The sequence below is a fragment of the Poecilia reticulata genome, linkage group LG11, assembly GCF_000633615.1.
Source record: "Poecilia reticulata strain Guanapo linkage group LG11, Guppy_female_1.0+MT, whole genome shotgun sequence".
NCBI lineage: Eukaryota > Metazoa > Chordata > Actinopteri > Cyprinodontiformes > Poeciliidae > Poecilia > Poecilia reticulata.
Window position 1 is genome coordinate 3219344 of NC_024341.1, and position 27599 is coordinate 3246942.

Genomic DNA, 27599 nt, shown 5'->3' on the forward strand with positions numbered 1-27599 from the left:
TTTTGGAGCCCTTCATGCTTCCATCTGCTGAAAAGCTTTATGGAGATGAAGATTTTATTTTTCAGCACGACTTGGTACCTGCTCACAGTGCCAAAACCACTGGTATTACTGACCATGGTATTACTGTACTCAATTGGCCTGCCAACTCTTCTGACCTGAACCCCATAGAGAATCTGTGGGATATTGTGAAGAGAAAGTTGAGAGACGCAAGACCCAACACTCTGGAGGAGCTTAAAGCCGCTATCGAAGCGTCCTGGGCCTCCATAACACCTCAGTAGTGCCACAGGCTGATTACCTCCATGCCACGTCGCATTGAAGCAGTCATTTCTGCAAAAGGATTTCCAACCAAGTATTGAGTCCATAACTGGACATAATTATTTGAAGGTTGACTTTTTTGGTATTAAAAACACTTTTCTTTTATTGGTCGGATGAAATATGCTAATTCTTATCATTACATTATGGAAAATAATGAACTTTATCACAATATGCAAATTTTTTGAGAGGGACCTGTATATATATACTATAATCTCCAACCTTCCATTCATCAACAAAATTATTGAAAAAGCTGTTTAAACAGTTAAATTGCTTCCTGACAATGACCAAGCGCACAGTTTCATATGAAAGGCAATGTTGGAGTGTTTTTTACTCAAAGCAGTTCAAAAGTTGACAATGATGAAATTACTTTTCTGAATTAATTTTTGAATTAAGACCATATTATCAGGGTTTTGATCATGCCTGATAGTTTATTAAGGGCCTGTACAATCAAGGTATAAAATAGCTACACTATTTATCAAATCAAGTGTTTAACAAAACATGTTACCAACATGATGCTGTAATTTTAGCTTAACCAGAACATGTAATTCTCACAGTCACTACTTTCCATCCAGTATCTGTGCTCTGTAGGCTACAGAGAGTAGATGCTGTGATCATAAATGGATTAACATAAACAACAACACAATTACACAACCACCAGCAACCTGACCTAGTGATACAAGGCATGGCATGTCTGTGCTTAATGCTGATTGAGCCAAACGTACTGTCTGAATGTTGCAGCAGAATTCGAAAAATATCAGACAAGCTAATGTTTCTTTATGACCTGATAATGCCCCGTTTTCATTAGCCTGTGTGGATTGTAGCCTCAGGTTCCGTTCTAAACTGATGAAATTCTCTTTCGCTGCAGTAAGGTCTGATGTGTTTTGCACTCAGACATGGTATTCCTGACTCCTTTGCTATAATTAGCGACTATTTTAAGGGTGATGCTTTCTTTTATAGACCATTTTATCAAAACATTAGCACACCATGTTCAAAGTGTCTTAATTCCCCTTCATTCCCCGTTCTGGCGCTCTTGTGAACTTTAACTCGTCTTCACCACATCTAGACGTATTGATTGGCACCTCATGTTAGTAAGTGGTCCAATATCTGTAATCAATAAAACTGGCAATTAGTGTAAATTTGTATTGGAGTTCTTTTATTCATATCTTCATGTGCTGTAAACGGCCACCATTTTGGTGTAGATTCTCTCTGTAAGTCAAGTGGAAACTGAGTAAAAATCAGTTTGCTGAGTGAGACTTTCCCGACTTCTGGATGTCTATCAGGTTGCCTGTTGGTGCCAAAGCTCACTTTAGTTGTAAACAAGTCAACTGTGTTTTACTGTTGCTTTCTTCTGTTTTATCCCCAGAGTGAGGCACACACACACACACACACACACAGAGAAAGGCTGGAATAAAAGTGATGATTCAGTTCACCTGTGATTAGGCTTGTTGTACGTCTGGCCTTATCGACTTTGACTGGTCTGTCTTGATCGATAGTTTCAGTCTCCAGAAGCTCAATTCAACTTTTAGTACAACAAAGGCTTTGCTAATGTTTTTTGAGAAGGTTGTAGGTCTGTGATCTTCTTCCTTTATGACCCCGTGCATTATGACTTCTCAAGACCTGTAAGACATCTATCAAGACCTTACAGAAACAAATAAAGAGAGGAGTCTGTTTGCTCTGCCAAGGTCACCTCGGTACAGATCTCCGCAGTGCTATTTGGAAACCTTTTTGAAGATAGACGGACGGCTGCTTCGGTGAAAGATACGGTCTTATTTAACATAAATGTCTGCACAGATGCCTCGGATGGGACAACAAATGGACTTAATGTCTCATCCATCCTGTCTGAGTCGTGCAGCATGCCGGTATCTGTCGGACTCTGTTTGTTGTTTTGGCATCCAGACCGAGTGTCTTTGTCTGGACTTGGCTGAGAGAGAGAAGACGGAATGTGGGATAATTACGGGAAATCAAAATGCATCACCACCATCGTGATGTACATCAACATATTTTAAAGTATGACATTTGTTTCTTTCAATCTCTTTAATCAGATTTTTTAATTTACCTGCTTGTCTTAGACAGTCCACTGAAAACGTGGGCCAGTGAAGCTGTAATGTTACTGCTTCGCTGTTTGTCGGATTACAGGTGTTAGTTTATTTTTTTAACATTTCTCATTGTAGAGGAGAACGTTCCCTTTGTCCTTACTGTTGCTACATGTTTTATTTGAGAAGCACATTTCTTCATCCATCATCTATCCCTGATGTCCTTGCAGGATCATGAAGGGGATTGTGCCTACCCCTCGTGGTCATTGGGTGAAAGGTGGGGTACATGTCGGAAAGGTCACCAGTCCATCAGAGGGCAACAACCATGTACACACACATCCACCCACACCAGATCATTTAAAAGTTTAAATTATCAGTGGATCTCTTTATATTGCAATGTTTAAATAAATTCATAGCTAGCCTCTCCAAAAACTCTAAAATCAGCTGCTGCTTTTCTATTTAATTTTATCAGTGCCTGAGCCAAATGACTGAGGGATTGTTTCAGTATTTTATCTTCTCTTCCATTCACTTCATTTGTTACTTGTTTTGGCCAAACAGTATCTTGTTGAGGAAAATCTGACTCGGCGTTTGAGTGGCATGACAGACAATGGCCTTGAAACATTTTCACATTACCGAGTTAAACTCTTCTATGTGTCCTAATCTGATTATCATGAGTTCATCTATTGACACCAGAGGAAAAGTACTGTGTGATACACTTGTGCATTAGAGTTATGGAGCAACATGATTTGTTTATTTAATTTAATTTTTATCATAAAACTGTCTTTCACCACTATCACAGCACACTACATATTCTTGAGTGGAGTGCTGGACTGTTAGGTCTCCAGGCTGTTACTTCCAAATTATTTTCTTCCTACTTCTTTTTCTGTCCTATTTTAAACCCATTGTTTTATAAATCTGCACCTTAATAAATCTTCCTTCCTATTGCTGCTCTGTTCTTAGGAGGCTATTGTGTTACGCAATGAAGCCTCTTTTTTTTTTTTTCTCTGTAAGGTCTTGTCTTGGCTCCGTCGTTAACTACCTTGTGGCTTACTCATTTTCTTTCACATCATTTAGAATATTTTTTTCAATTTCCAACATGGAAATCAATACAACCGGTGCGAGCTCCAAGCCACGACACAACATGAAAATTGAAAAAGTTGTAAAAATGATGATACATGCCCTTTAAAGTTTGAGCAAAGATTCTGCTTTGCATTTTTCTTGCAAAGCCGGCTTTCTGGAATAGTTTATATTTAGCTTGCACTTATGTGCTTTTTTACCTCGTCTCGGTAAAGCTGCATGTTTTGCCTCACCTGAGAAATGTTTGGATTAGAGCATGTTTTAAGAGATTTGCTAGATTTGCTTCGGGAGCCAGCAGACCTGGAGGCCTGCCTGGCTTGCTCTTAAAGTTCTGGCAGTGAGTCAGCTTGCTGATTTTTATTTTTTGCAAGTTACGTTTTGGATGACAGTCACAACAGGCAGGGAGGAACCTCATCCTGGCAGCAACAACAGCCTGCGTATTGCTCATACAGTATAATGCTCCAAGTGGACGTGTAACCACAGCACAGCTCGCTCCCCACTGACATGTGGAAGCGTCGTCACGGTGCCAGAGCACTGCAGGCTCGTTTCTCTAACTGATGACCAAATGAGCTGGTCCATTAGGAGCAAATACCCACAGGCATCTTAAACGTATTAGTCCTCCTAATTACCATTTAGGTAAAATGCGCAGCTCAAACGCCGCAGCAATCGGCAAAGCAACAATTGGTGCACTTTGTTGCTCTGTGGGCTTCCAGGATTTCCTTTTGAAAAGCAACAAAAAAAAATCTGGTTTTTTTTTTTTGTTTGTTTTTTCAATGCAATCCTGGGCATTCACTCATAATTCTAAATGCTGCAGTCAGAACGTGTGCTCAAATATACTGGATGAAGGTATGAAGGAAAAAGAAGGTGGAACATAAACCACTTTAAATGACTACTTCTTATTTTTTTCCTTTTTGTACCGGTTTCCCTGGGACATTGTTTGGACTGGAAAAGCTTACTGTGGTATTTTTTCCCCATAAAGAGCAAAACAGTAAAAACTTTGAACATTCTTTTCAATAAGCACATTCTATTCAAACCTATTACTACACCAGCACCAGCTGTGAAGGTTACACAGCTACTTTATTGTGCTATTCCATATAGCTTTAAGTTTATGAATTGAAATCAAAATTACAGTAGATAAATGTTGGATATCTTAACCTGTAATTAGTTTATTTCAGTAGCAAAAGGAATAATTGTTTTTCACTTACTGCTAAAAGCAATTAAAGTGGCAATATCCTGTAAAATAAACTTTTTGAGCTTTACATTATGTTAAAATGTTATTTCCCCATCAAAAACGTACATGGAGTGTTGCGTTGATTTGTTCATGCATGTTTGAGAAATCCTTCAATCTCCCATGGCAACCATTCAGCTGTGCAAAATGCCTGGGTGGACCTAGCTCCACCTCTGAGGCAAATCTCCTCCTTGGAGCTGGAGTTTCTAACCATCTGAGCTTCTGCTTCCCCGCAAGACCCCCACTCAGCTCCTTCAGACTAGCCAAGAAATTTTAGCAAACAACTGGAGGAACTGTGCATCTCATTATGGGAGCTACTTCTCAGAGCAGCGCTGGTAAAAACATTGAAGAGTTAATAGAGGAACCATATTGGTGGAATTTCAGAATGAGCAGGAGTTTCTTAGAGACAGAGGTAAAATATCGAGGGGTTAAATTATGAAACCAAATTTCTTTTAAGTGATATTTGTTATATATAGCATTTTTTTTATAACAACTGAAGGTTACACAGGTACTTTATTTTGCTATGAAATGGCACTATATGGAAAATACATGATACTGCCTCTTTAAATTATGTTTCAAGACATTACAGTATTGCAATGAAACTGTTGTATATTTACCACAGGTTATTAAGACACAATGATCTAATTTTAATTAACTTGCTATAGTTAATGTTTAACTAGATAATTTACATACTAATCTCACACCTAATTTAGAATCACTTTTTGTACAAGGTACTAAAAATGAAATCCAGGAAAATCCCAGATGTTCAGAAAGTTTAGTTTGCAGCAACATTTGCGTTGCTGTATGTAAGCTGGCGGGTGAAGCGATCAGAAAATGAAACATTTTTTATTGCTCTCTGGACCCATGTGAGAACCGGGCTGAGCGCCGCGCCACATGATGCTGCTAACTCAGCTGGTGTGTGTCCCAGCTTGCTCCAGAGCGCAGCGCACCATCACAGCTAGGTGGTGTTGGAGGTAAGATACGTGTGTAAGTGTGTATATGCAAATTTACTCGCCCACTCATGCATCGCAATTCAATTTTTCTTTCTTTTTTTTTTTTTTTTTTTTTGGAGTGTGTGGCTTTCACCTGCGCTTGTTCTGTCTGTTCAGGTCGTTTCACTTCTCTGTGCCTGCCTGACTTTTGAGATACTGTAGGAACCGTAGCAGAGCCTGGAAAGTAGCTGTTCACCAGACAATTGTACATTATATACTAATAAAAAAAAGGGAGGCAAGTAGGGGTCATGCAGGGTTCATGATGGATCTGACCATCCGTTGAATTTTTAAAAGCTACTTAACTTCCATCTTGAACTCCACTGTTCTGTCTAAGTCAGTTTATACACTTTTATTTGGACTTAAAAACAGTTTTTTTAAGAAAATTTAATTCATATGAAGTACGAAAATCCTGATTTAGCTCTTCTCAAATATCTAAAAGTGCTTTCCAACAATTCAAATCTGTTGAAAAGACAGTCTGGGGAATATGAACCTGCTCACACGCCGAGTTAGCTTTAAACACCCTGTTGCCAGCGGAAACGTATTAGTCTTATAAATAATTTGTGTTGAGAAACTCCTGCCTATTTTCTTAGCTATATCCTGTTGGTGTTATTTATATATTTATTATTTTTTTTTCCTTCTCCTGGGTCAGACTAGCCACAGATCGGAAATTAATCAAATTGCAATGTTGCCATTTTATTTGTTTTCCAACTTATTAAAGCTACAAATAATCCCTATATTCAGCATATTCAACACTGCAGATGTGTGCCTGAGATAAGACGTTTATTAGTTGAGAATTGTGTCTTGAGGGAACACTGTATTGTGGCATTCAGTATTTGAGGACAATAGCATTAATCCAAGCCCTTTTCATTGTTACCAGTCTTCCAATCAGACAGCCTGGATTAAGTTGTAAAGCAGTGATTATAATAGTAATATTTCATCACTGTGTGAGAAAACTAAGTGTCCCTGTTGTGAATTAGGTATTCTAACATTCACTTTACCTCTCTGGGAGTGCAGCTGCAAACATTACCTGCTCACAAGTTACAAGAAAAAAACGTCTGTAGAAACCTTTTCCTTTGGAATTTTCTTATGTTGAAGTTTAAAGTTGATCTTGTTTTTTCTCAGGTTGTTTCACTTCACTCAGTTTTTTATGATGGTATGTTAGGACCAGTGTAGTTAGAAAAAAAAGGAGTTGTGCATTTTGACAAAAAATCTTTTGAGATGAACCTGAGAAATTCTTCTGGAAAAACAAATACATTTCTGAGCTTGAAAAGTCAAAAAATTGTCAGACATATTTTGAGATTTATCTAAGAAAATTTCTAGAAAAAACGTTGACATTTGGAAATTTGAGTTTCAAAAGTGTAAGATCTTCAACTTTTGAAACAGAAATTTTATTGCTTTTTCAAGAAAATTTCCAAGATCTTGAGTTTTTTGGCAGAAATGTAGATTTTATGGCCACAATACCGCATTGTAGACTTTCACAAGTAATTATATTGGTCAAAATCTTTCCGGTCAAGCTGAGTGAAGTGAGTTTGAGCTAATATTTTCATGCTACACATATCTCAATACGCCAAAGAACCACAGGGGAGATCCAGAAAAGTGGAGCTGGGGTGTTGGCTGTTAGCTGGTGCTCTGAATTCTCTAAATGGACCCATTTTACATTTGAAATACCAAATAAAGTCGCTGCCTCTTCATCTGCTGACATCTTAACTAATTTCAGTTTCCTGATGCAGTGAAGCACAATTCACTTAGGAACATGGTTTAGATCGTACTGTGGACTATTTGTGTATTTTTACTGTCTGTGACACTAAATACTGTGTTATAGCAGTTTAGGCAGACATGTCTAAATGTTCCTCTGGTTCTTCGAAAGCTTTTGGTGCAGGTAAAGGTGTTGCACCATGCTGTGAATCAGAGTCCTTCACTGTCAGCAGCTGTTTGCTATTTTGGTCTTCATGCGCCTGCTCGTTACTGAGCATTTTTAGACGCTCTGAGCCTCGTCACCTGTCACTTCAGCTTGTTCTCCGGCTCTCGTTCTTCAGCATGCAGTAGTTATTGTGAAGTCATTACACCGCGCTGCGGATCTGTCTTCGCTCCTCCTGAAATCTTCTCTCGTGAATCATTAACTGCACAACAGCACAGCAGCAGTACGACAATACCCCGATGCCCAGACTCACACGCGCTTTCTACTGGAAAACACATTCACTAATGGAACCAACAGAAGCTTTCATCTCTGCTGCAACTTTTTTAATGAAGTGATTATCAATGAGTTTGATTCCTTGAATCAGTGGTGCTTTAAATGTCTGTAATCAATTAATTAATATCAATTAATCACATTTAATCAAAAGCTATACATCGACAAAATAACAATTTCAATTCAAAAACCCTTTTTGCTTCTAAATGATTCAATAAATAGACATACACACTCAACAGCAAAGACGTTAATTTTTAATATGTTGTTTAGGTTATTTAACCACCAGATTGGTGCAAATGAAGAATAGCACCATAACGTGATGTAAAACACACAAAAAAAGCTGATTTTACATAATACTGCCCCTTTAAAAAAAAAAAAAAGCTTTCATTTTCTTTCTGTTTTGCTGACATGCTTGTTTTGGTTTGTCAAATAAAATCCCAGTAAATCACATTTAAATTGGCGGCTGTGACATGATAAAATGTGGTATGAATACTTTTGAAATCAAATTTCCTTGTTCCTGTATTTTTCCAAATCCGTCAACCTGGTTTCCAACCTCCATCCGAATGGAGAAGTGAGCAGAAAGTGTTTGTCTCATCAGCTGATTGACTGATGCGATGCAGGCCAAGCCTCGCTCCCAGTGAACACACAGCATCCCACAGTCCTCTGGGTTTTCTCCATGTCCCACTGGAGCCGGCGCTGCCAGTGCTTTAACAGCCCTCCTGGTGCGTTGCTCACTTCCCAGCAACAAGGCAGATGCATCCCAGGAAAGGGTCAAGAGCATTTTATGGACGATTAGACCCACAGAACTCCATTTCATCTTCTCATCAAAGTATACAGCGCTCCTCTGAAAAGTTGCTGCTTAAGCACCAGTGCTAGTTTGGTTAAAGAAAAAATAAACTTCCTGAATTTAAAAGTCTATAACACTGAATAACATCAATTTCTTTTAGAGGGGGAGACAGATTGTTTCATCTTCAAGGTTGGAAAAAGTTGCAAATAACTGGATAAGAGGGCTGGGCGATAAATCGATTTTATCAATCTAGATTTTTGTTTTCTCTAATGCACTCCTCGGGTTTCCTCTATTCAGAGAGACGTCAGCGTGCACAAGTTTTTTTTTTTTTTTTTACAGCTTCTATTTATTTGGACTTTTCAGATCAACTCTACTTCAAAATGTAAAAGTCAGGCTAAGTTTTTGTAAAATATGAGAAGTCCTACATTTTGAAGAGTACAGTTAAATAATACAAGAATAAAGTCATATGATAAAGTCTTTATATCACCAGAATAAAATTGTAATATTAGGTGAATGAAATTACTTTATGAAAAATCCAACACAAAAAATAACTAATTTATTATCATGTCGTTTCTTTTTTTTTTTCTAACAAAATTTCGTCTTTATTCTGCTAATATTATGACTATGTTCTCATAATTAAATATACAATTCTTGGCGCCATTCCCTAATACTACATCATACAACTCACAGAAGGGATGATTGAAAATATTTGTAACGTCATTTACTTTTCTTTTTCAGATAAGAAAGCAAGAATTAAAAAAAAAATTAATTAAATTCAGAAATTGTATCTGCTACACTCTAAAAAGAAAATAGTTGAACCAACTTAATTGAATTGCTTCTGTAGGTAACAAGCAATTCTATTAAATTTATCCAACTGAATTTATTACATTTATCCAACTTAACCAATTCAGTATATTATAATCATCCAACTCAATTAGTTAATTTATTTTTTAACAAATTTATTAAGTATGTTTAAGATAACAGATTTAAGCCAGTCTTACACAAATCATTTAGTTTACTTAAGAAAAGTTGAGTTTAAAATAAAATCCATTTTATTTTAAAGCCACATTACCCACCTCTTCTGGATAATACATAAAAAATATTGTAATAAGATATTCTTAAGTTAATTTCAATAAAGGGGTGATGTTTGGTCTAGCTGTTTTGATTTTACTAGCATTTTTTTTATTGGTTAGACTGTATGAACCAAAGATCATCAGACCATTGTTTGGAATCATTTAATCTCACAGGTTTGCTCCATTTTCAGACCCCCACACCTTCACTTCCTGCCCAGATGTCACTGTGACGTTTTATCTTCGACTCTAGCGAGGAGCCGTGCGGCTCTGCCAAAATCTCCTCAGCGAGATGTGTCCCGATCTTTATCTTGTTGCCATTTGTTCACAAGCCATGGGTGGGAGCAGCAGTACTCACAGCGTCCAGTGGGCCCTTCAGTTGTCAAACATTTGTGCGGGGAAATGTGATAGACAGCCTTTTGTGACATTCTTGAGACGGGCGTGAAAAATGACAATAATGGGCTGTGGCATTTGAGGTAAAGGCCACCGCGTTTCACGTGTCAGGTCTCAGAAAAGCCTCGAAAGAAGGTTTTTCCATTAGCACTTGTTGTTACTTGTAGGCATTTAAAACACCTAAGCTGTGTGCATTTCTCCAGGTTTACATCCATACATAAGCAGATCGCACATCATACTATTATGGGACTTCTAGGACTTTATTTGATCCATCTTTTGAAATTGTGGAATGATTATGCAACATACCAGTTCAAGAATTGGACACATACTGTAAGTTTGAATGTATTGTGGATTTTTTCAGTTCCACACAGATTGACAATTCTACAGATACTCTCATGCTAAAATTTGACATTTGAATTAATAGATGGTGAAGCCCATAGACTTGGCAAGAGAAACCAGACGTGTTTTATAGCCAATAACAAGCGTCTGGCATAATTCTGTGCATTTGACCACTTCTGTTGGCAGAGTTGATGGAGTCCATCTAAAGTGGTTGCTCTTCTAGCTATGGTGATCGAGGTATGGAGACTTATTTTGGTCTTCTGTGTTTTCTTTTTTAAGGACCAAGGTATTACTGGTGTTTGAAGTCCTCTGAGCTTCCAAGTTCGGTGTTGACACAAACAATATTGAACTTATAAAAGAGTTACCCGGCTTTGAAACTCCAAGAGACTGGGCAATGAGTTTGTCCAACTTGCTATCTTTGGAGTTTAAGGCAAAGGCAACGTTAAGTATTCTAATTTAACAAACCATATTGCTATTATCATACATTGTACATGTAATAGTAAAGTATGCATACTTCAAAGTATGCTGGATGATAAATTGCCAAATTATTGCAATACACAATAACATTGTTGTTTTTGAGACTATTTTCAATGAATATATATAGTATATAATAACGCATGTCTGCTCTTGCAAAGACTTTAATAAACTATAATTTAGTACATAACACTTCACACTGGAACTGAGATTTTTTTTAAACATCCAAAACACAACCAAAAAACGATAAATAAAAAGGATTTTGAAGTCTCTAAACAAAATTGCCTTCCAAAAAATATTAATCATCAGAATGAAAATTATTGAGCTCATTTTTATTCGTCATGCAATCGATGATTAATTGCTTATTGCGACAGGTTTACTTTAGCCCTGAGTAGAATAAAACTGAGAAGTTGTCTTGTGAAGCCAAAATATCCGACCCTGTGGAATGAGTAACATCTGATATGAATTTATACATTGGACTGTATATGGAGCCTGTTGAGTTTCACATGCTTCCTGTAATGCTGTAAAACTCACATGTGCACCAAACATCCCCTGGTGATTGATGAATAACTAGAGGCAGTTTTAAGGAGCTAGTCTGTGGAACATCTGAAGAAGACTGTGTATTTAAATGAACTGAATTAACATGGTAAAGAACAGACAACATGATAAATCGCTAAAGTCCTACACACATTTTTTTATTTAGAGTAATAGATGTGTGTGGTCAGGTGCTGTTTTCCTCCAGCTTACTCCAAGCAGTGCCAGCTCATTACAGCAGGAGCTATTTTTAGCTGGGTGTGATTGAAAAAGGCTCCTGAGGGGCGGAGGAGCCACAGAGGTGGGTGGGGGGTTGGGGATCGAAAATAGGGGCCGCTCTGGCTCCAGTGGAGGAATCAGGCACGCCTGTGGCATGTGACGGCGTTGCCGAGACGATTCCTCGAGGGGGAACACGTTTTAAGCTTCCACTTCCACACCGGAAACCGCACAGCGCCGGCAGAGTCCGAAGGAAAATCGAATCCACGTTTATGATACAACATGTCAACAGCCTCAGCAGCAGAAAACACTGCTGCAGAGGAAACGCATTCATCCAGCAGGCGTCTTGTGTTTTTGTTTTTGCTAACAGTCGGTGAGAATTAAGCCAGTCTGTTGAAATGAGGCTGGTTGCTTTCATTCTGCCTCCAGCCCAGCGTGAGTTCGTCTCTCCGCCGCTGTGGAGGGCAGCTGTCACAGACTGACTCCACTGCTTCCCTCCAGGATCTGCAAATGTTTAGAGTGGGAATTTGTGTCTTCAACTTCCCATTGCAACCAGCAACTTTGATTCACTGGTGTTTCCCACAGCACCTGTTGTCACTTTATGACAGTAAACCTCGTTGTACCAGTAGCTGTTAAGTCGCAGGTTTCCTTGATTGTTTCTCTGTTGGTATTATTTATGTTTTAAACTGTCAAGCTTTTTTTTCTCTTTTTTTTTTTTTGTCTGAAGAGATTTTGCTTCTGGAAAAGCAAGGTCTCCCACCGGTTCTGACATTCTCTACCCTGCTATAATCCTGACGCCTTGTAGGAGGGTCTGTGTTCTTGTGTCTCACAGAGTTTAAAGAAGCAAAAGGCATTAAAAAGCAGAACCTCCAGCTTCTGACAGCGACGCAAACAGCAGGACGTCTGCTGCTGTTAGGGAGCGACGTGGCTGAGATAAGAAGTTCTCTTGCTGCTGTTACTCATTGCAGCTCCTTCTATGGATGTTGTGTGCACACACTAATTGTGGCCTGATTGCAGGGTGGCCAAATGTATGTGATATAATGAAAACAAGAGGCAAAAAACAGCAGTATACTTTAGTTTTCATATCCATATAGATTATTGTTGCAGTAAGTTTGACCTTGTCCACAGACAATTTTAGACGTGCGCAAAAGTTTTGTTGGTCAATCAGGCTCTGCATTCACATGAATTCGGCACTGTTTCAGCAGTGTGTTGCAGAAATCAAATTCCACTTGAGTTTAACCACTAAGTATCTTTGCCTTTTGCGGATCGTCCTATTCCATTTTTATTTGTCTTACACAACGTTCCAACTTCAATGGATTTGGGGTTGTATTAGACTTCTTGATTTATTCTTTTATTACAGAGAAAAATCTGACGGGAATCTCTGGTTTCCTCTTGACTGTAACAAATCTTCAAATGTATTGAATTCTTCTTCGTGGCCTTTACCGTCTCTGTGTCAAATTTCAGGTCATTATAGGAGATACTCTGAGACATTTTACTAAATGCCAAAAATATCAACCTCGTCTCGGTGCTGGTGGAAAGATCACAGGCGTGTCCCTGAATGGCACTTTCAAATATCAGAGCAAGTTAAAAAAGCAAAACACACGCGCACACAGAATGTGAAATAAAGCTTTTCACTTACAAATAAGGGACTTTTTAGAATAGAGTTGCTTGGTTGACAGTAATAATAACTTCTCTGTGATGTGGCTGTCAGTGCTGTGCTCCGTCCGTTATGTTGTAATCGGCCGTATGCCCAGCAGCCTCAGAGTTGCTTCACCTTGGCTTCCGCCTCCCATGAAGAAGTGGATAGAGAGTAAAAACAATCAGGAAATAGGTGAAGTGTGTTGTGGGAAGCCACAGCCAGAGCCTCCATCAGCAGTATGCGTGGAGATGATATACGCTGCGCTGGAAGAAAAGCTGAACATCTCCTTCCCTGAGTCAGCTAGTCTTCCTCAACATAAACTGCCACTTCTAATTTCCCCCCACCCCCGTACTTCGCCCACTTGGCTGCTCATGACATTCCCCCCCTCTTCCATCCCTGCCTCCTCTCCACGGAAACGCCTCGGAGTGTCGCTGAGTGATTCCCCCTTGTCCATTTTCCCCCCATTACAGTGGAACGCAGCCAGAACAATCTCACCTAGGCCACCCAGCTGCCACCCCTCTCCCTTTTAAACCCTTTTAGGATTCTGAATCGTCCATTTCCCATCATTATACTTCCATTTCATTAAGCAGCACAATAGCAGCCTTGTGGTGCATTTATTATTTTCGCCTTGATGGCTCCTGTCTGGAGCAAACTTTGTGTAGATTGAACGGCGAGTAGCAACACGCTGCACGCGACCTCTGACCATTGCCTATCGCTTTAATGAGCTGCTCATGCGGTTCCACATCAGCCCTGATGTAACTTCCTTCTTCCTGTGCTTTGTTGCAGACTTTGGAGGCGGTGCTGAACTTCAGGTACTCCGGTGGAGCGGGCAAAGTGGAGGGCTACTACAGGGAGCTGTCTCTGGGCATCCATGTAGACGTGGAGCCGTCTGTGTTTTTCACCAGAGTTAGCACCCTTCCTGCTACCAGGTAACACACTCATGAATCATGTTGTCTGTTATGCTATAAGACTGAAGCGCTGGTAAACAGGTTAAGGTTTACTCTAGTTCCGTGTGAAAGAAGAATGTAAACGGCACCGATTTGTTATCTGACTTCATTAGCATTAACTTGGGATTTGTGTTTCCATCACTTCTAGCTGGCATTTACTTATCAGAAGGACTAGAGTTCATTTTGCTTTTTTCCGGAGCAGGAAGCAAAACTTCACAGCCGCGCTGTGAAGCCGGAAAAAAACGGTTGATCATCAATTGACATTTCACCATTTTTAAAGCAGGTGAACCACGAGTAAACTTGAGCTTGACACATAGCGTCATCCTTGTAAGCGGTCTTCAACATTTGAACGGTTTCCGATGCTTTTTTCCCCGAGCAGGAAGCAAAGCTTCAGCCGCGCTGCTCATAAAACTTCTTCATGAAGAAAAATGACGGCTGGACAAAACAGCTCTTCCAAGAAAATTCACTGCGGGTAGACGAAACCTTCCACATCAACGCTGCTTGGCACAGTGATTGAGAAGGTGTGGTTGAACAAATACCTAGCGGCAGAATCGTGTACTACGAAAACTGCATGTGCAACAGCGTCATTCTGGAAACTTTTGGGTACCCCTTCGTATCTCTTTTAACTGTTTGCATCTGTCACTGTCATTATTTTCAATGAGTTATTGCATGAATAAGCTTATTCGTGTGATTTTAATTTTGTTTCTATTTTAATGGAAACACCACAATTCCACAATTTAATTTTTTTTAACGTTAGTGGAATATTGACAACGATTTACTCACATTTGTAATGGAAGCTCGGTTAGTTACTTTGTGGCATTTTCTGTTTCCACATGAAAACACCGAAAATGGCTCAAACACGTTGCTATTACTCCCCCAGGCCTGTAGGTGGAGCAAAGTTTAGAGAATGGGACATGCACACTTTGTTGATGAACAACAAAGTGAGAGTGAAGTCTTTTGTACGAGTCATGACAAAGTCAAGCTGCTTCTCCTTGTCACGTTGGATTATTAAGCTAATGAGTTACAAGACGAGCATGTAATCAGCTGCTGTTGTTATGGGTAACGCATATGGCACATTTGAGGTAATAGGTCATGTTAGAGTTGTGTTAATATGTCAGCGTCAATGTCGCTGCACATAGGAATACTGGAGGGTGAACTTTTCACTGAGGAACTTGTTATAGATCCCCTAAAACTTTCCCGTTTTTCAAAAAATGCTTTAATGTCGACACAAATCTGACGTTTCATAATAGATTCTAGATTTTCCAAAAGCAGCTTTGATGCATATTTGGGACCCCAATGTGTCCCAATTTCACCATTCTTACTGTGTAGTTAAGTTTGGCAATGCATCAATACCCCTAGCAAAGACCTTTGACCCTTTTCCCATATCAGCTCAATCACTGTCTGTTCTAACAATAACATATGCTGTGTTTCTCCATGTTGGTAGCTGTAAATTACAATTAATCTTAAATGTTTTACAGGAGGGACTTTTTTCTGGGTTTAGACTCTTAATCCAAGTGAATGTTAAACTCACTTCACTTTGAGTCATTGGTGTTCCAGCTTCTAGGTTCCAGGTTCTGTGTTTATTTTTCAAATTCATCCATCCATCCATCCATCCATCCATCCATCCATCCATCCATCCATCCATCCATCCATCCATCCATCCATCCATCCATCCATCCATCCATCCATCCATCCATCCATCCATCCATCCATCCATCCATCCATTTTCTTCCGCTTATCCGGGGACGGGTCGCGGGGGCAGCAGCTTCAGAAGGGAGGCCCAGACTTCCCTCTCCCCAGCCACTTCTTCCAGCTCCTCCGGGGGAATCCCAAGGCGTTCCCAGGCCAGCTGAGAGACGTAATCCCTCCAGCGTGACCTGGGTCTTCCCCGAGGCCTCCTCCCGGTGGGACTTGCCCGGAACACCTCACCAGGGAGGCGTCGAGGAGGCATCCAGACCAGATGCCCGAGCCTCAACTGGCTCCTCTCGACATGGAGGAGCAGCGGCTCTACTCTGAGTCCCTCCCGGATGACCGTGCTTCTCACCCTATCTCTAAGGGAGAGCCCAGCCACCCTGCGGAGGAAACCCATTTCGGCCGCTTGTATCCGTGATCTCGTTCTTTCGGTCGTGACCCAAAGCTCATGACCATAGATGAGGGTGGGAACGTAGATCGACCGGTAAATCGAGAGCTTCGCTTTTTGGCTCAGCTCTCTCTTCACCACGACGGACCGGTACAGCGCCCGCTTCACGGATTTCTCAAATTCATAAATAAGTTAAACAAGGATTTTGAGATAAGTCTCAAACATACCTCATGCTACAAACTATAAAAGGGCCTTAAAACGTCCAATGTTTACCTTAAAACATCCAATGTTTACCCTGTGCAGCTGTAGAGATCCTATCGGTTCACACTTGTATTTTTCCTGGCTCTACTCATCTTCTAAACTCCCCGACTTTTATGAAAAACCTTCAAGCAAAAGAGACTGATCATAGGCGAGTAACGGCCTCTTGAGGTGAGTCATTAGCTGAAATAATATCTGAAATCTGAGTCATCCGTCTTGACTCGGCGCTAATAGTTATGCTGCTCAGTCCGCTGTACCATCACCCTTGTCATTGCGTCTCCCTCACCTCCTTTGCTCGCCTGGCATTTTCTGCCTCACTACTTTGACACACAGTATCTGCTGGCGCTCAGCCAAGGTTCAAAACATTTCAGATGTGTTGAAAGTAAAGGCTTTCGGGGAGATTTGGGCAGACTACCTGCAGATTTCCAAAACTCTTCCCGAGTCGAACAAACTTTGTGTTTTCTCGGTACCATGTCTAGAGTGACTCTCTGGGCTTTACAGACCCACAGCAAGAGATCCTTGACATGCAGTGACCTGTATGAGGACAAACGTCTCCAAACATCTTTGGCAGTAAACAACATTTCAGAATGCACTTGGCTCTGAGACAGACTTCTCTCTCTGGCGTAGCTGCAGAAAGCACTGGAGAATCAAGTGTAGGAACAAGGATCTGTAAAGTAAATGGGATTTTAACTTTACCACCTTGCAAGGGCATGTTTAGTGTGTAAATGTTTTCACATTACAGCCCAAAGCTTCACCAAATTTTATTGGGATTTTGTGTGATAAACTAGCCTGGCTGTTGATTCGTACCCAATTTCACTTGAATTTGTCTTGGAATACGACAATCCGCAACCATGTGACCGTTTGCAATAGTTCAGCTTATTATTAGGGATGCACAATATTATTGGCATGGTATGAATATTGGCCGATATTAGCCGTAAAACTTAATATTGGACAATAGCTATTCCATCAAAATAACTCACCAATATAAAAGCCGTTGTTTTTAAATGAGAAACCAATGATAATGATGCCTGCAGCATCATTATCTGCATGTGATGTCATGTCCTGTGATGTCATGAAATCACATGATGTTAACCTAATCCAGTGGTCCCCAAACTACGGGGCCAGATCAGGCCCGCCTCCACATTTGGTCCGGCCCCCTGAACAATACCAGAGAGCATTCAGATTTTTTTCATATATCCTATTTTCCGGACTATAAGCCGTTTATATGTGGATTTTTCTTTAACCACCAAGGGGCTCTTTAGCAGGAAGTGAATCATTGGAGGTCAAAATTGGAAATAAATGTGAGAATGTTGTTGATCAGTTAAATAGCATTGAGGGGAAAAAGAAGATTTTTAAAAAAAAATTTTAATACTGGGATCATTCTGAGAATTTGAGGTATAGATATTAGAATACAGTAGATGGCAGTAGTGCAACAATAATGGATGCAAGCTGCTATTGAAATCTAAAGAAGAAGAAGCAGCAACAGAAGAAGAAGAAGAAGAAGAAGAAGAAGAAGAACAAGAAGGTGCCCATTTTCATTTAGCACATGCTAGCAGCAGACACGAAGGATCAACACTTTTACTGTTACAGTTACCGTTCGGAAACTACTGTAATCAGTTCTGTTAAATCTAATCTTGGCAACTTTTTCTTATTGAACTGTAATAAATGTGATATTCAATTGACCTGTTATGACTCAAATTTTGGGTATCCGCCTCCCTCTGCTGCTGCTGCATCGTTGTGGAAAACCTGGAGCGTCACAGATATCTGTGGCTTATATGTGTATGTTTACTGGTTTAAAAAAAAATAAAAAATTGGGGTTTGTGGCTTATAGTCCGGTGCGGCTCATAATTCGGAAAATAGGGACTATAATCCTTCCTGGATTTTTTCTGTGAAGAACCCAGAGAGCGTTATTTAGTTATTATTTATTTCATTAATAGTGTTACTATTTATTTTCTGCCTTTTTTCTGTGAAGAACCCAGAGAATGTTGTTTAATTGTGCTTTCTGGAAAACAATACATTTTTACACTTAGGCACTCCTGCAATCGTTACACCTTTTCTGTTACAAACTGACTCCGGCCCCCAGCAGAGAAAAGAAAAGTCATGTGGCTCTCACAGGAAAAAGTTTGGGGACCCCTGACCTAATCTGATCATGGCGGGAGAGCAGGACCAGTTGAAAATGTCAGCAGTGTTTACTTGTCGGAAACTTATAAAAGACCTACTATTTGAGGATGTTTTGTGATGTGAGGAGGAACAACAACAAAGTCCTGCAACACTTCGAACCTCATTAACCATCTCAAGAACCACCATTACGACCATAACAATGAGTTCATGGTGGCCAAAGGGGGGGAGAGCAAGAGAGTGAAGAACTGCAGTGTACTTACGTATGTATATCTATATGAACAGAAGATATCTTTTATGACAGTAGGCTGCTAAGTACATGAACAGGGTTGACAAGTATAAGCTTTGGCTTCAGCCCATTTCTTTTTTGGTAAATTATGGGTTTGTTTATTATTATTGTTTATGTTTCCTGTGTTTGTTGATAATTTACAAAAATAAAGTGAACTGAACTCAACTGAGAAAAAAACAACTCACCAATGGTCCATTCTACAAGCCTTGGATAAATATCAGTATCGGGTATTGGTTATCGGTCATTGGTTATGGCCAAATGAGTTGTGGTATATCAACATATCGGATATCAGCCAAAAACCCAATATTGTGCATCCCTACCTATTATAGAGTGCTAGTGAGTTGACTTGGCCACAGTTCCTTTCATGCTAATCATGATTTGTGATGTTATGGCCAGAAAACAATGAGAACATTCAGAAGAAAGTCTTTTTTTTTTTTCAGTTTGACAAACTATTTGTGCATAGCTCAGTAGTGATGGGCTCTCCTACTTTCCCCTTTTTAATTCCATCTGAAAGCAGTGCGTTTCAAATGTTGCTCCAGTATTGGCCTCGAGATGAAAATCCATGATTAAATGTTACTATCAAAGTGCAACACCACATGCAGATTTACTGTGCAGGTTGTTATTAATCCAGATTGTGCCCTTTGCTTGAAAACCCCATCGTCTTATTTAGCAATGGCTCAAGACTTTTGCTCTGTACCTTTTCTATTAATAGTTACTTTGGTTTATTTCAGTAAGACAGTGTCTTTGCTTTGGGTGAGCAGGCTGTCCTTGTGTTTTTTTTTTTTTTTTGACATATTCCCGCCTTCCCTCGGCCTGACGGCCGGCTTGTGTGTGACGGAAACGTCTGAACGAAAAAAAAAATTAATGTGCATCAGCTGCAAAGGTAAAATTCAGTCTTAATCTTTTCCCCCTGCATCCCTGCAATCTGTTTTTGCAATTACAGAGTGCTTTATGTATCCGGCTCTAAACCAATTACAGAGGCATTTGTAGCACTGAACACAGGTGTCGGTGTAAAAACATCGAACGTGAATTGCAGCAGCAACATTTTATATGCAACGATCTTGCTGCTGCTTCAGTTTTTATATCGCTCGTCTGATCATTGAATGATCCTTAATTCTGTAGTATCCGTTAATACTACAGAATTAAGGGATAAAGGGATGAACGACCAGTTTAATTCACATCAGTGGCTTTCAAGATAGAACTGTTCCAGGTTTTAAGTAGGAAATATGGCAACATCGGGTTTCTCTAATAAAGGTTTCACTTTTTCTGCTTCGGTGTTTTATTATTGACTGACAAATTCAGCTGAGCGGGTGTATGTAGCATTCCCTAACCACCTACATAATTTCATATTTATTACATGTGTAATCTATACATATAACAACTGAACCTAATAGTATACCCATCAATATAGTATCTATTTAATTTTCACTGCAGTGGATGAATGATTTCTAACAAAAACACCAACAATAACTGACCAATAATATAATAATTATATCCCACTATAGTCATCTATATATATGATCATTTGAACGGTTTTATGTTAATTGTCCAAATTAATATTCCACAGTTTGACTCCACTTACTGATTCACAAATGTTTTTGAATTTGCATATTTTTAACCGTGATTTCCCTCCATAGTTTTTAAATTTGCTCCCCAGCCTCAAGCAACTTCTGAATTGTTTCCATTAGTTGTTCATATATGGTTTTGTCTGTCTGTAGTTTCACTTTGTCAATGAATTTTGATCATTTAGATTTTACAAATAGTGTGTTGGTGCTTTTTAAACAGCAGACATTATGTAGCTAAACGTTCCAGAATGTTGTCTATCATGTCCTTTGTTTTAGTTTTAGATCAATGTTTATAGTTTGCTTAGCCTTACGGCTCCGTCTTTGATGTTACACCCAGATGCATAATGATCCGTCCAGCATTGGCTTCGGAGGCTAATAATGTCCCCGTCATTGGCAGCAGCCTAAATCCTCCGCTGCTGATTAAGCCAAAAGAATTTTGCGCGTCGGAAATACGTCGATGTGTTATTGTGCCGTGGTCGTGTTGCAAAATCAGCACTTATCGATCATGTTTTGCAGAATTGATCAAGGCGTGGGCCTAGGACTCATCGACGTTGCTATTTTTAGAAACTCAACTGGTGCGTCAGGTAGTTATGGCCCTTTAACAATCTCATCCTGAAGCTAATGTCCACCCAGTTTTGACAGCACAGTCGGATTGATTCCCATCGATTTGCTGCGTAGACCCAGACCACAATCAGAATAGAGGTAGAAATACTTTGTGTTCGATTAAATATTGAACATTGAGTTTGTCAGATGTTCATACCTAAACAGGACGCAGTGTCTAATATTCAGAGCTTCATTGGAGGTACATTAGGTACTGATATATCATTGATGAATGATTTGCTATTGCACTGAACGATCATAAAATCTGCTTCAATATGTGTTCTGCTGAAGACGCTGGGGACAATTTGGCTCCTTCTCCTCCTCTGTCCGTTATCAGAGAGTAATGTAAAAGTTGAGGCTGTAATGGAGACAAATAGCGTGAAGCGCTATTGGCGGTTTTGAATTATTTAGTTAGCTTAGATCTCTGCCTTGCTTTGTAGCCAGATAGAATACTTATCAAAATGATTCAGTGCTGTGATTTGGTTAACACCGACTCGAACGGCGCAGTGAGCTTTCATCTCTGGCCTCTCTTTTGCAGTTCTGAACTTCACTCTCCTTTCAGCCTAACTTACCTTATTAAGGTCTTTTTAATTTAAAACCCTTATCAAAAACAGTGCAGTCCATAATGCCCAGGTCCAGTTTCTCTGTCTGCTTCTTCAGTTTATCTCGGGGACTCGATGCATGAGTAACGGTGCCCTGTTAACTAACTTTGTGGTCTGATTGATCGCCTCTACTAAACTGCCCAGACAATAAATTAGCAGCTCGCCCCGCTAATCAGGCCTTTCGACAAAGTCACTAAGATGGCTCGGAAAACGCGCGCAGCCCTTTAATGATATTCTCTTTTAATTGCTGAAGCAGTTTATTAGAGGTTTGTGCATGCTAAAACCACCAGCAACCCCGAGCTTTAGGAGCTTGTTAGGAAAGAGATCAACGGACGAAGGAAACATTTGATTTCACTTTTCCCAGCTGCTGCTTTTTAGTTCACTGATCACTTTAATCAGTGGTCCCCAAACTACGGCCCGCGGGCCGGATCCGGCCTGCCTCCACATTTGGTCCGGCCCCCTGAACAAAAACATGAGGAACCAATGATAATGATGCCTGCAGCATCATTATCTACATGTGATGTCATGGCATCAGATGACGTTGACCTAATCCAGTGGCCCGCGGGCCAGATCAGGCCCGCCTCCACATTTGGTCCGACCCCCTGAACAATACCAGAGAGCATTGATTTTTTTTTTCCTATATCGTATTTTCCGGACTATAAGCCGTTTATATGTGGATTTTTCTTCAACCACCAGGGGGCTCTTTAGCAGGAAGTGAATCATTGGAAGTCAAAATTGGAAATAAAAGAAGAAAGAGCACATTATAACGGAATTGGGTTTTAATAGGGAATTTAAATTTGAGAATGTTGTTGATCAGTTAAATAGCATTGAGGGGAAACATAAGATTTTATTTTATTTTTTATAATACTGGGATCATTCTGAGAATTTGAGGTATAGATATTAGGATCCCGTAGATGGCAGTAGTGCAGCAATAATGGATGCGAGCTGCTGTTGAAATCTAAAGAAGAAGAAAGTGCCCATTTTCATTTAGCACAGTGTTTCCCAACCTTTTTCGGGCCAGCGCCCGAAAAAGGTTTCTACGCTCCTTCGTGGGGGGGCGCCGATTTATGTTTTCGCATCCACCTGAATAATGTGTAGTTGCGCCCCTACCCATGGCACTTCAACAATATTATTTTACCTTTTATCTGGAAATAGTGTCTGTTTATTCTTGCCATACAGTSTCTRTATTAATTATTGCTCTAAAGGTCTTGCCATACCAGTTTATTCCTCTGTATTTACTTTAGTTTCTTAGTTTATTCTTGCATTTTGTTCTTCATTCATTTCCATTTAGYTTCATTTGATTAGTATTATCCTCTCTTGGTTTATTGCTATGTCCACTTTAATTTCTTTCCAGTTGCTAAATTTATTTTATTGTTTATTGATCATCGGTGTAAAGTTTACCTTCGACCAAACGCCCCCCCAAAGGCGTCCCAGCGCCCCCCTTTTGTAAAAATGTCCGCCAGCGCCCCCTGCCGTCCTCTGAACGCCCCCTGGGGGGCGGTACCGCCCACGTTGAGAACCGCTAATTTAGCACATGCTAGCAGCAGACATGAAGGATCAGCACTTTTACTGTTACAGTTACCGTTCGGAAACTACCGTAATCAGTTCTGTTAAATCTAATCTTAGCAACTTTTTCTTATTGAACTGTAATAAATGTGATATTCAATTGACCTGTTATGACTCAAATTTTGGGTGTCCGCCTCCCTCTGCTGCTGCTGCATCGTTGTGGAAAACCTGGAGCGTCACAGATATCTGTGGCTTATATGTGTATGTTTACTGGTTTAAAAAAAATAAAATTGGGGGTTGTGGTGCGGCTCATAGTTCGGAAAATAGGGACTATAATCCTTCCCGGATTTTTTTCTGTGACGAACCCAGAGAGGGTTATTTGGTTATTATTTATTTCATTAATAGTGTTATTATTTATTTTCTGCCCAGGGAATATTATTTGTTTGTGCTTTCTGGAAAACAATACATTTTTACACTTAGGCACTCCTGCAATCGTCACTTTTTCTGTTACAAACTGACTCCGGCCCCCACCAGAGAAGGGAAAAGTCATGTGGCCCTCACAGGAAAAAGTTTGGGGACCCCTGACTTTAATGTTGATACTGGAGCTTATTTTTGACTTGATTCGGGCCAGTTAACAGTGTTAAAATATGTCTTAAGTAGGGGTGCACCAATTGCAGTTTTCTGGCCTTTCGCCGATTACCGATCTTTTAAAAAGCTTAACCTGCTGATTCTGATTTTAGCCAATTCCAATTTTTTTCGTTTGAAATGTTGCTTAATATAGCAAGAAAGTTGTTGAATTTGTAACAGTGAGGTCACAATTGTTAATTGTAAACGTGGAGACATAACTTGGAGGGCCAGTCTGTCTGTCAAACCTTTCTCACCAGAGAGCAAAAGAGAGCAGTGGTTGATTCTGAGACCTTTGCCAAGCTAGATAAGATCGGTGAATGAGATCGACTTCACATGTAAAAATCTGCCGATAACCGATCTCCCAAAATCAAGGAAATTGGCACTGATAATTGACTGTCCAATAAATCGATGCGCCCCTAGTTTTAAGGGTTTATAAAACTGTTTTAAAACCACCAATCTTTTTTTTTTGTCAAAACAAATTATTAAAAAACCTTAGTAAGGTGATGATTTAAAGTCCTTTCATGAACTACAAGATAAAATGCCAGACAACTAGAGTTAGCTTAGATATGTACCATATGGTGCTTTTTTCCCAATTTTGGCTGTTTGCTATAAATGCATGACTCATTTATTCATTTGGGCCATACTTTTACTTTAATTTGAGTAAAGGTATCATAATACCTTTATTTGTATTTAGATATGGTGGTCTTACTGGTTCCCCACTATTACCAGCCAATCCTCTGTCCCCACCTGTAGAGAAGTCCCCTGCCCCTTTAAATCATTTTCAGTTATTACAAACCATACAAACCTTGACTGAAGACATAAATGTAAAACCAAATAAATATAAACATTAATACTAACTAAAAAACCAATGCACAGTTATTTACTACCACTAGGACATTCACTTTGGTGTGCCATCCTAAAATTTCCACTGGCCCCATCTGACCACTTCTGTAAGAATTTACAGCAAACTGGGATGAACCCTAACATTGATCATTGATTGTATGAAACATTTCAGTAACAAAGCAGTTCAAAGTTCTTTACATCATTAAAACATGGTGCCATAATTAAAATCATCAATACGCATGCAATATGTTGGTCAATATTCCAGTTATTATGGGTCAAATGTATTGAAAACAGGATAATAAATGAAAGTTGTAGCTGACATGACTAAGTTTGAGAATCTGTTGGTCATGCTATTTTAGCAGCACTCACAATTAAAATTTTTTCTTCTCTGTGGAAAAAAAAGAACATTTTGATCATGATAAAGTTGTTTTTTTATTATTTTTTTTTTTTTTTATAGCTTTAGTGACCATAATTAGACTTGAGCAGAAAGAAAGTAGGGAGGAAAAAATACAGCAAAGCTTCCAAGGTCATTAATCGACTGGAGGCCGGCGTTGAGGGCCGTTAGCCTCTGCATGTAGCTCCTCCTCTGTAACGCTACATCACAGGTTGCCCAACACTTTGGTTGTGATTTTTTTGTGTGTGTTTTATATGATTAAAAGTTCGACATCAGTACCTCTACAGTATAAAATGATAGGTTTTAAAATGTCTTGTTGGCTACATTATTTTTGCAGAACTATCGCAGCGTTTGACATGCATAGAGCTTCATTTGAGAATAGAAATGTAAACGTATTCCAGACTTCTTATTGACTACCTAAGTATAGGAAGCAAATTTGGTCAAATTTCTGCAAAATAACTGAAAACAGCAGAAATGTTTCTAGACCTAATGAAAGTGCTGATAACAGCTTTGTTGTACGATTTTTTTTTATCGTATTCCATATTTCTTCCGTTTTGGACCTGCGTGTAGTGTGCGTATTAGCAAAAAGGTGTTTACCATTTAACATAGGAAGGGAGAAAAAAAAATGCAGCGCTGTCTCCGCAGTGTAGCTTTTTAGCTCTCTTCCTTTTCCCAACGCTGAGGAGTGTTCCCCGGTGAGAGCAAACATCTCAGAAAAGTTCCCGCTGTGAGCGGCCAATGGTGAGGAAGGTCTGACTAATGAGAGAAAGCCTCAAAAGGTCGTTGAAAACAAGATGTCCACTTTCCTTCAGACTGAGCCTGAGCCGTGGGCAAAGGCTAAAGCAGCAGACTGTTATTGGGAGAAAGGCACAAAGAGGTCGATTTGAAAAACCGTCTTTGATCAACTCCACCATCCACTACTTATCAGACAGTAAAGCTCTTGGACTGTACAGCTGGTCAGAACCCTTCACAGGCAGCCAACGGAACATGGTAGGGAACAGATATAAAACCCTACTTTAACTTCATTGGAGGTTGACGTTCTAATACTTAAGTTCTGTGTGTAGAGCGCCACCATGGGTTGCCCATGGTGGCGACCACAAACTGAGTGATAGCAACAGCCTACTTTATTTTGCTAATTCATTTATTGAGGTGATCAAATGAGCTTTCCTGTTTTAAGCTGACAGCAGTGAAACAGAGAAATGAATCTCTGCAGCACTGCTCTTAAAATTTGCGTTGGACATTTTCTGTTAACAGTTTTCAGAGTGCAATCCTCCCTTTGCTCCCCTCACATCCAACAATTAGGAAACGATTGTTCTGTTTTTTAACTATAAGCTTTATCAAAAAGGATATTTTTAAGCAGAGTGTGAAAATTAGATGAGGCGTCTACCTCACAAACTAACAAACTAAACTGGTTCCTCATGAGAGAAACCTGGTAACTAAAAGATCTGGCTTTATATATGAGAAGCAGAATCTTAAATGTTTCTTTGGATTTAACAGGGAGCGGATGAAGGGAAGCTAACAGAAGAAATAAGATTTCTCTTTTTTATTTTCATCAAAACCCCTGCTGCAGTGTTTGTGTTCAGCTGAGGGTTTTAAACAGTATTTTATGAACTTCCGGATGGGAGATAGCACAATGTCTAACACCTTGAACATAACATCCTGGTTGTGTCTATTTGTTTTGATTTTTTCCCGAAAAAGAATTCAGATTTTTCTTTGAAAATTCAAACTTTTTTCAAAGAATTCTGACTCCTCTTCCCATCACCCCCTCAAAAATCTGACTTTAATCTTTAGATATTAAAGTCAGAATTATTATTTTCTTTTTTTGTGACCCTAATCCTCCTCCATGAAAGAATTACAGTAGTCCTGACTTCAAGTAACAAATTACTAGTTTTCCAGCATCTCTCCTGTACAGGATGTCTCTGATTTTGACAATCTTCTGGAAAGGGCCTGCCGACAAAAGAGCCGTTCTGAGTGTCTCAACTGACTAAAAATTGGGGTAATAACAATAAATGGTGATAACACTGCACCCCACTTCCCTTTCCTACATAAACAAGTTAAGAAAAATATGATAGGGCAGCATAAATACTTCCCAGCCAGTTATATTGAGGCTATAATTCCCCTGGACAATTATTTTTATGAACTTTAATGGACTTTATATCTACAGCATCTGCAAATAAATTAAGAAAGTCTGTACTTTTAGTTTTATTTAAGAGTTATTAAACAAATAAGCAACTGAACCAGTTTAGAAGTATAAAATAACTTCCTTCCAACATCCTTGTATTTTTAAAAATCTTTTTCAGAATGAAAAATATTTTTTCACTGCCACCTTATCAGTGGGCTGCCACCTTGCTGATAAGGTGGCAGCCCAAGGAGGAATTCTCCTCCTTGGGCTGCCACCTTATCGTGGTGGAGGGGTTTGAGTGTCCCAATGATCCTAGGAGCTATGCTGTCTGGGGCTTTATGCCCCTGGTAGGGTCACCCAAGG

At 39.6% G+C, this 27599-nt stretch overlaps 1 protein-coding gene across 4 annotated transcripts in view; it reads left to right on the top strand.

Moving 5' to 3' along the window:
- trappc9 (trafficking protein particle complex subunit 9) overlaps positions 1 to 27599 on the top strand; it is a 205402-nt gene that overhangs the window by 82302 nt on the left and 95501 nt on the right. For all 4 annotated transcript variants that reach the window (XM_008421343.2, XM_008421344.2, XM_008421345.2 and 1 more), the window contains one exon: positions 14072 to 14214. In XM_008421343.2, coding sequence (XP_008419565.1) covers positions 14072 to 14214 — 143 coding nt within the window. The remainder of the gene's footprint in view (positions 1 to 14071; positions 14215 to 27599) is intronic.